Source organism: Triticum dicoccoides, chromosome 7A, assembly GCF_002162155.2.
Source record: "Triticum dicoccoides isolate Atlit2015 ecotype Zavitan chromosome 7A, WEW_v2.0, whole genome shotgun sequence".
Lineage (NCBI taxonomy): Eukaryota > Viridiplantae > Streptophyta > Magnoliopsida > Poales > Poaceae > Triticum > Triticum dicoccoides.
The window spans coordinates 713,566,477-713,579,165 of record NC_041392.1 but is presented as its reverse complement, the minus strand read 5'-3'; the positions used below and the strand labels follow the sequence as shown (position 1 = coordinate 713,579,165).

The 12,689-nt window shown below is 46.6% G+C and overlaps 1 protein-coding gene across 4 annotated transcripts in view; it reads right to left on the bottom strand.

Annotated features, from left to right (window-relative positions):
* LOC119329803 overlaps nucleotides 1–4,080 on the bottom strand; it is a 6,961-nt gene extending 2,881 nt beyond the window's left edge. Inside the window, exons 1-2 of one of the 4 annotated variants that reach the window (XM_037602898.1) lie at nucleotides 3,861–4,080; nucleotides 2,592–3,773 (exon numbers count right to left, since the gene is read on the bottom strand). In XM_037602898.1, coding sequence (XP_037458795.1) covers nucleotides 2,592–2,629 — 38 coding nt within the window. In that variant the 5' untranslated portion in view covers nucleotides 2,630–3,773; nucleotides 3,861–4,080. Of the gene's footprint in view, nucleotides 1–2,591 lie in introns of all 4 variants that reach the window. The other 3 variants (XM_037602899.1, XM_037602897.1, XM_037602896.1) reach the window with 3 other exon arrangements.
* Between the last annotated feature and the right edge of the window lie 8,609 nt (nucleotides 4,081–12,689).

The window sequence follows — 12,689 nt, the reverse complement described above, 5'->3', positions numbered from 1 at the left end:
CGAGACAAAAATTCTTATTTGACAACACCGAATAGATATTTGACCTTCCTTATTTGACCCTAAAAATTTCAAAATTTCTTGTTTGGTGTTGGGTCTTTATTTCTTTCTTAATATGTTTTACACGGTATACCATATAAGTCCTAAATTAAATGAATATTTCACCTTCCTTATATGGCTCTGAATATTTCAAATTTTCTTGTTTGAGGTTGAGTCTTCATTTTTTTTCCTAATATGTTTTACATGGTATTACTTTCGAAGTCATCAATTGAATGAATATTTGACCTTCCAGTTTAAACCTGAAATTTCATATTTCCATGTTTGATGTTGGGTCTTCATTTCGTTCCTAATATATTTTAGGCAGTATCTCTACTATTAAATTGGAGTTTGTACATCGGCTGTATCCCTCCCCCACCCAGGGCACTAATGATCAAAGGATCTTCCCATGATTCTCTTTTTTTGTAAGTGCTGATTCGATCATGTCTCCTGCCTCTCTGAGAATGCACTCACGTGTCTCCCCAGTAGAGGCATGGCCATAAAAATCAAATCAATCATCAATCAAAAACATGTCTCCAGCAGCCCCAGCCGATCCACTATCATACAAGGCCGATCAATCTCCGTCCGCCTCTGCCCTATGCTTAGCACGCCAGGAAAATTAGAGGATAACTGGCCAGCTACAGCCTACACGCATATCCGCCCTCCCCTCTACTCCCTCCATACACTGGATTGCTTGTTCTTATGAAAACCAAATTAGAGGAAGCTAAGAGTCTGCTAACCCAACAATATCAACTGCAGGCGATTTACAAAGAAGCACACTATGTTATTGTTGATGCCTGGGAACTTTTGTGCCATTTTTTTGGAATCATTTTGCTATACATTTATTTACCTTAGTTCCCCTTGCAAAAGCAGTGTTGGGTGAACTCTGTACTAATCGAGTACTCCCAGCACAAAGCAAACTGCTCATGCAAATCTGACTACAAAATAAAATACCCCCTCCTTTCCAAAATACTTGCCATGGTTAAAAAAAGGTATTTTGGACCGGCGGGAGTACAAAAGATGATGAACATCTAGGTGCACTTGAGTACTCGGTTGTTAGCTAGCATATACAGACTATTCACAGGAGGTCACAAATCGGTGGTTAAAAATGTATATAGAGATGGGGGAGAAACGAGTGTGCATGATTTTAAAAGGCACATAAGATATCTCACTGATGTCAACAAAATGACAGAAGTTGGGTGTTATATTGATCAGAGGCAGATCAGTGTATTCCTTGCATAACTGACTTAGTCCTCATTTTCAGTTGTCCAATGAAAACTCAGATTATGCTTTCCGCCATTTGCATCCTCTTAAAATCTGACCAGAATTGTGAGTTCACACACCACATGAATCCAACATCTGTATCATAAAATCAATCAAGAATATCATAGATGAGGAGAAAACGAATGATTCTGGCGGCGGTCTCTTACCATGGTGGTTCTCCCTCAGAATCGTGCGCCACCTGTGTGCTCAAAGGTGGAAGGGAAGAGATAGGTGGAGGAGGAAGGCATGGAGACTTCACCAGCCAACCTGCTAGGGCTAGTAGATTTTCATCTCTTCCCTCTGGAGGGTAGGGAAGGAAGCGCAGGGGATGACAGAGGCGGCGGGGAGATGACACATCACCTAGGGCATTGGGGGTGCGCGGTGCGTACTGAGGGACTCGTGGGTGGAGGTGGTCACGGCAGTTTCCTTTTCCCTTTTTCTGATTTTTGTTCTATATATGCCTTTTGTTTTTTCCAGCGGGGAAAGGAGAATGGGTTGGCTGTTTTTTCAGGTTATATATGTGCTTTGGCTAGGCAAAAAAATACAGAGTGGGAACGAAAATCTCCCTAATAAAAGAAACGAAAACTAGAGGTGAGGTATCGATCTTCTGGATAAAAAAATCGCTGGGTGAGGGGATAAGCACCTAGGATCGTGGCAAAGCCCACGCGCGAGTGCAACCCGGTCCTTCAATTTTTTTAAAACCAATTCTTCTTTTCTGGTTAACCCATTATGTACCTTTTATATATATTATATAATACTAGATTGTACTGATGAGCCACAGTACTCCCCTGAGACGTAGCTAGAGACAGGAAATCACTTGCAGCCTAAATTTGACGGTGATTTCTTGACATTTGCCTCGAAAAGAAATGTGAAACTGATGTTATTTCTGGACAACTGTCCACTGTTTGCACCTGAGAGGATATGAAAATGCAATAGCCAGATAAGACCACCACTCATATAATGCCTAGTGGAGTCTGTCTCCCTCCCCTACGCTTAAGAAGGTGTTAAGGACGTAATGTCCACCCATAAAAAGTAACCAAAGCACGAGAATCAACTGGCTTAAAGATAAGTGGGTGCACATATTTCCCGCAAAAAAAAAGTGGGTGCACATAGAATCCCCAGCATGGCCAAAGAAGGGAATTCTCCATTACCAATTAACACTTCCCTATCAGCCAATCGCTAGCAGAGACAATATTGCTCCGATTTCCTAACTGACAAACAGTAAACAGAGAGCTCTCCATGAATGATGTCAAGAAAGAGGAGGACGAAGAAGTGTGGAGGAAACTGCTGCTAACCTGGTCACGCTCTCAGCAGTGTGAATTTGTAGAAGCATGCTTGCCGTGCCTTCTTCCGGGTTAGTTTACCCACCAGTTTACTGTGTCCTTGTGTGGTCATTATCATGAGTGTGTCCTTGTGTTGTCATTATCATGAGTTTCTTGTCCTGTATGGTGTTCTTGAATTTTTCATCAGCTACATAATGGTCGGTTGTGTTAGTGAATGGGAGTCTTCATGTGTTAGTCTGTCTGTTGAGTGTGACTCTTGAGTCGGTTAGCTAAAAGAAGTGTGATGTGTGGGTTCAGTGAGGGTGTAACAGTCACTGAATAAGAATGTAAGAGTCCTATCCTATATGTATGTCTAATAGTAACATGTAGCATGTGTTGCTCTTGCTTTTACCTTGGGGTTTGGCTCAAATCAATAATTCGAGTTAAACTCTATCCAGCTAACTTAGAAAATCTTACATATGCAGAACAGAAGGGTAAAGAATATAGCAAAACACAAAAGTAGGTCCACGTAAAAATATTGGTACTTCCTTATGACCCATCTCACCATTTAGCATATATTTCTACAAAAATATGAGGGCATGGCAACATATATTCGGCAGAAATATAGAATTTTGAATTAGCTAATAATTTGGATACATGCACAACCAAACTCTATAATTGGCATGTCAATGCCACATATTCAACAAATCTTACAAGGATTAACAATTATGACCCTGTTCCATCTACCAGCACGCTAATCATGCATGCCAAACATATACTCACCACGCTAATTATGACTCTACAATTATGACTCTTCGAGAGCAATCAAGGAGATAGTTTGGGACCTCCAGTTTTTCGCAAAGTTTTAAATCGCAGGCTAAACCATTTCGCGGCAAGCTCATTCAAACGCTACAGGCTCTATAGCGGATAGCGGCCGCTAACCCATTTCGCGGCTACAGTGCATGTGCACGCATATCCCACGTCCAAACTAGTACATGTGCACATTTTTCTCAGAAAACAGGGGATTTTCTACATAAAACAGAGGATTTTCAGGGGTAAATTCAAACATAACAAGTATAATAGAGTTCTGCACCAGTTCAACACATACATATCAATATAAATCAAAGTCTGCAGCAGGAATAACATCACCAGTTCAGCAGTTAAGTTTAGTTACAGAATAACATCACAACACGTCCATTACCCGAACCTAGACATCTGCAATGCAATCCCAAGAGCCTGTCATGTGCATCTGTTGAATCAACAAACAAATAAAAGATGGATAGAATCGGAGGGCTCCTGTACCTCCTGGCGATGTCGACAGAGCGAGTTTTGGAGCCGTGTGAGACTGAGATGTCATAGTCGTGGCCGCCGCCTTGCCGTGGTCGCTCCTTTTGCATCCTCCCCGTAACTGAATCCGGCTTGCGGCAAAGAAGAAGACTGCCGGCCGACCGTAGCTAGCAAGAACAGCAGCCGCCGCAACCTTTTCAGATGGGAGACAGAGAAGGGAATGGGGACTGGGACACGCTGCTAGGTTTACTGGAGGAGCTGCTATATGTATCTGGAGAAATTTGGGCCGTTTCTGGTCTGTTTGGGCCCTTTTGGTTCAGACTTTTGGCCCATCCCGCGAAATTGCAGCGACCGCGACCCCAAATCGCACCGTTTCACGCGCGATCGCCCGGTTAGCGGCAGATTGCGGAAATTGATCGATTGCGTCTTCCTTTTCATGCTTCCATTCGTGCTCCCACATACGTGGCTTGATTTGATTGGAAGAAAATAAGGCCCGGCCTCACCCCCTGAAAATCAGGGGGAAAGATGATTAGATTAGAAAAAAAAAGGAAAAAAACAGCCGTAGGATGAAGTGGGAGCACGGATGGAAGCATGGAGAGAGAGCAGGGAAGCCGGATCCATCGCGGGGAAGCTCCTAGCCCGCGATAGCGGCGCTATCACGCAATTTTCGTCGGCAATCTTAAACTTTGGTTTGTCGGCACCTCACATTTACAATTTGGTGGGCATCCTTCTTCCACCTAAAACCAACAATAAATTTCAATTACTACACAATGTATTGTTGAGATAAGCAGCAGCGAAGCTAGGTGTTAGTCTGTGGGGGCTTTTTAAAAAATAAGCCTAAAACACTGTTCATATTGAAGAATTTTTTTTCAAAAAATACCATTGACCCCACAGATATTTTAGGCTAGCCTCGCCGCTGGAGATAAGCAATCAGAGATGAGAATTACCGCTCCGCGTAGGACAAACTTAAGCCTCTGTATACTGGCACGAATTCGATCCATCTCAAGGAGATGAAACACCAATGCTCCAAAAGCATGCCCCTCTGTTGTGAGATGTAGCTCCAAAACAGAGAAAGCAGCAACCATGTGCTTCTCTACATCCTGTGCAATGTTGTCCGCTTCATTTATACCAATATAAAAAGACTCAAATGGACAGATCCAAACCATCTCGACCGTCAATTCATGTTATCTAGCGGTTCAAATCGCTCCAATGTTAAGCACCAAACACGTTTAATCCTCTAATTACCCACTACTGCCATTGGTTATAAACACGTTTTGACTCAATACTATCCCTTGCAATCTGCCATGTAATTAATATTTTACCATTCCGACGAAAAAATAATTGATATCTTACCAAATACCAACATGCAACATATATATCTTACCTAATATAACGTGCAACTAATATCCTACTCCCTCCGTCCCATAATATAAGACGTTTTTTGACACTACACCAGTGTCAAAAAATGTCTTATATTATGGGACAGAGGGAGTACCTAATATAAACGTGCATTGCACATACATTATTACTAGTCAATAAAAGCAGGCGAGTTTTGAGAAAACAATTTGGCAGGATATATATATCATTCGCAAAGATTAGTTTAATCACAGCTTGCAGTAAATTGAGTAGGAGAGGAGACGCACGGCAGAGGCATGAATGTGCAGCGAAGGCAGCTGTCCTTGTTTCTCTGCCGTCTGTAGAGTCACCTGCTGGAGGCTCTAAATACCAAAAACAACATGCATCCCATAGGAATAGCAGCATTTCCACGAGACCTTCTCCACTCAGGGTGGACACGGTCCGGGCCGGTCCGGTCCCGGTCCGAGCAGCCGTTTTGACCGGATGCCGGCGGTCCGGGCCGGACCGGACCGGCTGGCATGAAGCTCGGTGCGGACCGGCGGTCCTCGCGGTCCTGGCTACGTCCAGTCACTGCCATGTGGGCCCAGGACATCAGAGAGGTGGTCGGAGTAGCAGCACGGTGGCCGGAGCCGGAGAAGAAGCACCTGATGCACGACGGCGCGAGAGAAAGGCACGGGAGAGAGAGGGAGCAGCACAGCGCGAGGCAGAGGCGTGGTGGCGCAAGAGAGAGAGAGGGGGAGCAGCCGCATGAGGGGACGACGGCGAGAGGTAGAGGCGCGGCGGCGCGAGGTTGTGCCGGGGAGAGGAAGGCGAGGAAGATGGCGGCGCAGGGGAGGAAGAGGGGTGGCGCGTGCGAGGAAGAGGAGGCAGTGGCAGTTCGCTAGGTCACGCACGCACAATATATGTGTTTGGGCTCTTCTGATTAGCTTTAATTGGGTTGGGCCTTCGGTCCTCCGAGCCGGACCGAGCTTTAACTGGACCGGACCGACCGAATTTCGGTCTCGTTTTCACGGACCGGACCGACCATATTATCCAGCGAGCCAGAACCGTACGGTCCGGTCCATAATGAGCCGCGGTCCGGGCCAGAAGCCCGCTCGTCCCGTCCACCCTGATTCTCCACCATTGGTGCCAAGACGGAGATGATGCTGATCTTCGAGGTGGTGAAGGACATGGTCAACTGCTTAAGCAGAGGGGCAACAATGTTGATACTGTGTGTCCGTTTGCTGTCCACGACAAGCTCCAGCAGTGTCACCGAGTTGACCCTCACATATGGCTCATTCAACACAGTGCCGCTGAGATGGAGCGTGCGTAGGCGCGGGCAGCTGGAGAGCAAGGAGTCGAGGGCATCGATGCAGGACCCCAGGTACAGCGTCTCAAGTGCGGGGAACTCGACGCCAGCCGGCACATGTATGTCGGAGAAAAGGCCCAATGTGATGGAACTGGCGCGGTGGAAGCAAGGCAGAACGACGACTGAGGAATCGCCGATCAAGGCCGATGAGAGGTCGAGGAAGAGCTCCTCCGGCTCAAGCCTTGCGGCCGCGCGCAGCAGCGAGTTGACGCGGGGACGTGGATTTCCAGGAAGGAAACCGCGGGAGAGACGCGGGCGAGCGCCGGTTCGATTGAGTCGAAGGCACTGGCGGTCAGAGAACTTGTCATTCGGGTGCACTTAAGTCACACTACTTGCAAAACGGAAAAACCCGTCACACAACTTGCATTGCAGGGTCAGGTGAGGCGCACGTGACCTGGGTGGGGGCTTGTTTCTTTGCACAAAAGCCCCTATTCTCTTTGCGAATCATGTCGTGACGACCCTGCCTCATTTACCCAGAGTTTATTTTTAGTAGCCGATGGGGGAGACGACTGGCGGCGGCGCTGCGGGTACGCCGAGCTCGTCGGCGACAAGGGAACAAGCGGCGTGAGTGGAGCTACCGATGTTGAGGACGGAAGGGCATGGAGGTCCGATGTACGGTGAGTCCTCAGACCCCCCCCCATCCCCCACCGCTCCTCCCCCCAATCAGCTAGGGTTTTCTGCCGCCACGATTGAGGATGATTGACACTCCCTCCAAGTTCTTATCAATATGTTAGTTTGTGAATGATCAATAGTTAGTTTATTCCCTTAATATTCCAGTATCAGGCCCTTAGATCTCTTGGGCTCACTGCTAGCTAGGGTTTGTGAATTTTGCTACCGCTCATCGTCTGTTTTGCAATGTAGGATTTGATTCACCAAAATTCAGTATAGAGCTGCACCATGGTGGTTTCTTCACTGGGAAAGGAAATAACTTGGCATATTTGGATGAGAAATTATCATTGTTTGATAACCTTGACAGGAACACTTTCTGCAATGATATGATTGACCATATGCTACAGCAGTTAAACTATGCACTTTATCAGCTAGAAATTGTGTTGTGGTGCCCACCTGGTAAAACAGTAGCTAATCTGGTCCCAATTGACTTTGAATTTGACTGTCTCAAGATGGCAAGAGCTTCTGTGCATTCTAAGGTCCTTGTTTTATTTGTGAATCATGTGAAAAGAAGTGAGGAAGATGACATTGCTTATAGGGCTGGACCTGAACTGCCTCCAGTAATACTTAGCCCTATAAGCAAAGATAAATTGAGGCACATGAAATCAGAGAGCACAAAAGGTATTGTAGATAATGCTGAAAATTCAGGAAAAATGCCAGATTCAGGTACTGTAGAGGATCCTGAAAATTCAGAAATTTCAGATAACTTAGAAGATTCAGAAGAGGACTGGGAATGTGATTCAGAGACTGATCCAACTTGGTATGACAATGATTATGCAATGGATGAAGATGATGATTTGTATGACAAGAATGTAGATGATGCTGTGCAGGATGCTTTGTTTGAGAAGGGGAAGCAAATAGGAGTTGAGTACAAACATGTTCCAGGCACAGACGATGTCACTGAAGATGATTTACAGCTCCCAGAAGAGGAAGATTTGGAGAAAATGCACAAGAGTGACTCTGATGATGAGGAGTACAAGAAGAAGAAAAAGAAAGAGAAACCCATATACAAGTTCAAAACATTTAACCCATTTGTTGACATGGAAAATCCTCAATTCAAACTAGGGATGGTCTTTGATTCAGTTGAGCTAGTGAGGAAAGCAGTAGCACATTATGTAGTGAAGAATAGAGTGCAAATCAAGAAAAGGAGAAACAACAAACAGAGGTTACTAAAGTGGGTGCGCTGGCGCAGGTGCGGTGCGGCAAGTTTACTCCCACCTCACTAGTCGAGGAGCCCCAAGACCTGTTTATAAGCCCCGGCGCGGGCACTGCATTGACCTCCTCTCTAATGCAGGCCTTCTGGGCCTAACTCTACTACTCTTCCCTGTGGGGCCTACTGGGCTTGGCGGCCTATATCCTGGCCCAACTACAGGTTGGGTTTCTAGTCGTATGCAGGCCGCTCTGGCCCAGTAAGTGGGCTTTTTTTATTTAGTTTTTTCTATATTCTTCTTTATTTAAATTCTTTTATTTATTTCTGAGTTGTTTTTTGCTGTATTCAGAGTTTCTTTGTGAATATTTTTGCTTTAGGTACAAAAAATTACAAACTTTCTGTTAGTGCCAGTAGTTTTCAAATTTAAATAGTTTAAATTTGAATTATTTGAAATTTTTGTGAATAACTTAACTTTGAAAATAGATTTTTCAGTGATTATTTTTTCTTATGTATAATATTAGTGTGTTTTGTCATTATATTAAATTGGTAATACTTAGGTTATTTACAAAATGAGATGCCTTTGTAACAGATGAGTTTTTGTCCGAAACCCTGATACTTCAAAAGCGATTGTCCATTTTGTACGAGAAGTGCATCCAGTTTTTGCCGTAATCCTCTCTACTTTTTTGCACATGCTATGTGGGTGAAATGGTGATACCATGCAAACTTTCAACCTTTTCAGAGTTCATTTGTAGTGCTTTTCAATTTCAGGGTCATTTAGCTCAAAAAATTCAGTAAATGCATGAAAAATAGAAAATTATGTCAGAAAGGTACATGTTTGTCCGAAGCACAAAAGTACACCTTTAAAGTGTGAAAACACATAAGAACCCTAACTATTACAAACATATACAAGTCCGGAAACTCACTAGAGGAGAAAGTGATGACAGTGAAGCCGATCACATCCCAGAGTGGGATCTTTTGGCCGTGTGAAACTTTTTCTTCGCGTGTGTCCCCTTTGCGCCGTAACCATGGACAATCTTCATCATTTAACTGGATGCTCGGGTCAATATTCACTCTGAATGGAGCAATTTCATCAAACTTTTCATAATCTTATGATATGTCTGTCTTGTCATCCACTCCCACGATGTTTCTTTTCCCTGAAAGAACAATGTGGCGCTTTGGCTCATCATATGATGTATTCGCTTCATTATCTTTTCTTTTTCTCGGCTTGGTAGATATGTCCTTCACATAGAAAACCTGCGCCACATCATTGGCTAGGACGAATGGTTCGTCTGCGTACGCAAGATTGTTGAGATCCACTGTTCTCATTCCGTACTGCGGGTCTTCCGTTACCCCGCCTCGTGTCATATTGACTCATTTGCACCAAAACAAAGGGCGAATAAATTTCTTGTGATCCTCTAACATGCGCTGCAACTTCTTCTTCTCCTTGTCACTTGCGCAGTTTCTCTCTACATCGGCAATGGCCCGACTGAGGGAGTCCTGGATTAGGGGGTCTCCGGACAGCCGGACTATATCCTTTGGCCGGAGTATTGGACTATGAAGATACGAGATTGAAGACTTCGTCCCGTGTCCGGATGGGAATCCACTTGGCGTGGAAGGCAAGCTAGGCAATACGGATATGGATATCTCCTCCTTTGAAACCGACCTTGTGTAACCCTAGCCTCCTCCGGTGTCTATATAAACCAGAGGGCTTTAGTCCGTAGGAAAACATACAATCATACCATAGGCTAGCTTCTAGGGTTTAGCCTCTCTGATATCGTGGTAGATCAACTCTTGTACTACTCATATTATCAAGAATAATCAAGCGGGACGTAGGGTTTTACCTCCATTAAGAGGGCCTGAACCTGGGTAAAACATCGTGTCCCCTGCCTCCTGTTACCATCCACCTTAGACGCACAGTTCGGGACCCCCTACCCGAGATCCGCCGGTTTTAACACCGACATTGGTGCTTTCATTGAGAGTTCCTCTGTGTCGTCGCCGTTAGGCTTGATGGCTCCTTTGATCATCGATAGCGATGCAGTCCAGGGTGAGACTTTTCTCCGCGGACAGATCTTTGTATTCGGCGGCTTCGCACTGCGGGCCAACTCGCTTGGCCATCTGGAGCAGATCGAGAGTTACGCCCCTGGCCACCAGTTCAGGTTTGGAACCTTAAACTACACGGCCGACATCCGCGGAGACTTGATCTTGGATGGATTCGAGCCCCTGCCGAGTGCGCCGCACGGTCACGATGAGCATGATTTAGCTCTACCATCGGACAGTGTTCAGGAGACCGCATCGGCAACCGCTCCGACCCTCAATTCGGAGCCAATTGCGCCATCCGTGGACCGGTGGATAGATCCCGCCACGGAGGCCGTATTCTCAGCGGTGATCGAGTCGAGTATCGACCTTACCCTTCACGGGAGCCGTGATGCCGAACTACCGGATTCTTCCCTGGCCACGGACTCCGAACCGCCTGCGCCCGTGCCTATCAAATCCGATTGGGCGCCAATCATGGAGTTCACCTCCACGGATATCTTTCAGCACTCGCCCTTTGGCGACATACTGAACTCATTAAGGTCTCTCTCCCTGTCAGGAGAGTCCTGGCCAAACTATGTTCGGCAGGATTGGGATGCGGATGACGAAGAAATTCGCCGCCCACCCACCACCCACTTAGTAGCCACTGTCGACAATTTGACCGACATGCTCGACTTCGACTCCGAAGACATCGACGGTATGGACGACGATGCGGGAGACGAAGAGGAACCACTGCCCACAGGGCACTGGACAGCCACCTCATCATATGATATATACATGGTGGACACACACAAAGAAGGCAATGGCGATGAGACAGCGGAGGATGACCCCTCCAAGAAGCAACCCAAGCGCCGACGTCAGCGGCGCCGCTCGAAGTCTCGCCAAAGCAAAAGCGATGACACCGGCACAGGAGATAATAGCACTTCGGACAGTGCTGAAGACGACAACAATCCCCTCCAGCAAGATTTAGAGCAGGAGGATGGAGAAGCCAGCCCTCCCGAGAGAGCGGCAGATGGAGAGGCGGAGGATGATAATTATATGCCTCCCTCCGAAGACGAGGCAAGCCTCGACGATGACGAATTGTTCGGGCCGAAGGATCCCGTCGAGCAAGAGCGCTTCAAGCGCTGGCTTATAGCCATGGCAAATAGCCTTAAGAAAAAGCCGCAGCAGCTTCAAGCTGATCAAGATTTGCTAGCTCACAGATGGACTGGAGTCCTTGCGGCCGAGGAATATGAACTCGAACGCCCCTCCAAGAGTTACCCAAAACGCAGGTTGCTACCCCGACTAGAGGAGGAAGCATTAAAACCTACATCTCCAGCAGATGGTGCGGCTGATCGGCCACCTAGTGGCCGCGATAGAGAGGCACTTCAGCCAAAAAATCAGCCTGCACCCCGACGCCACTCAAATAAAAATGACAAGGCACGGGGAAACACGCTAGACCTGCAAGACGTATTGGAGGACAAAGAAAAACACGCAAGATCGATCTACGGATCACGGGGGCGCGCCACTACGCGAGACGATAACCGTCACGCCGGATACAGTAAAAGTAAATCCGGCCGGGCCGAACACAGCGGACAAGACTCATTCGAGCTACGTCGCGACATAGCCCACTACAGAGGCGCCCCACACTCCATATGCTTCACAGATGATGTAATGGATCACCAAATCCCAGAGGGTTTCAAACCTGTAAATATCGAATCATACGATGGCACAACAGATCCTGCAGTATGGATCGAGGACTTCCTCCTGCACATACACATGGCCCGCGGTGACGATCTACACGGCATCAAATACCTCCCACTCAAGCTCAAAGGACCATCTCGGCATTGGCTCAATAGCCTGCCAGCAGAATCCATCGGCTGTTGGGAATATCTGGAAGCTGCATTCCTCGACAACTTCCAGGCCACTTATGTGCGACCACCAGATGTCGATGACTTGAGCCACATAATTCAGCAGCCAGAGGAATCGGCCAGGCAATTCTGGACACAGTTCCTGACAAAGAAAAATCAAATCATCGACTGTCCGGATGCAGAGGCCCTAGCAGCTTTTAAGCACAATATCCGCGATGAGTGGCTCGCCCGGCACCTTGGCCAGGAAACGCTGAAATCTATGGCAGCCCTCACGACACTCATGACCCGCTTTTGCGCGGGAGAAGACAGCTGGATGGCTCACAACAATAATATATCAAAGAACCATGGTACTTAGGATACCAAGGATGGCAATGGTAGGTCACATCGCAACAAACACAAGCGCCGCATCAACAATGACAATATCGAGGAAACAGCAATCA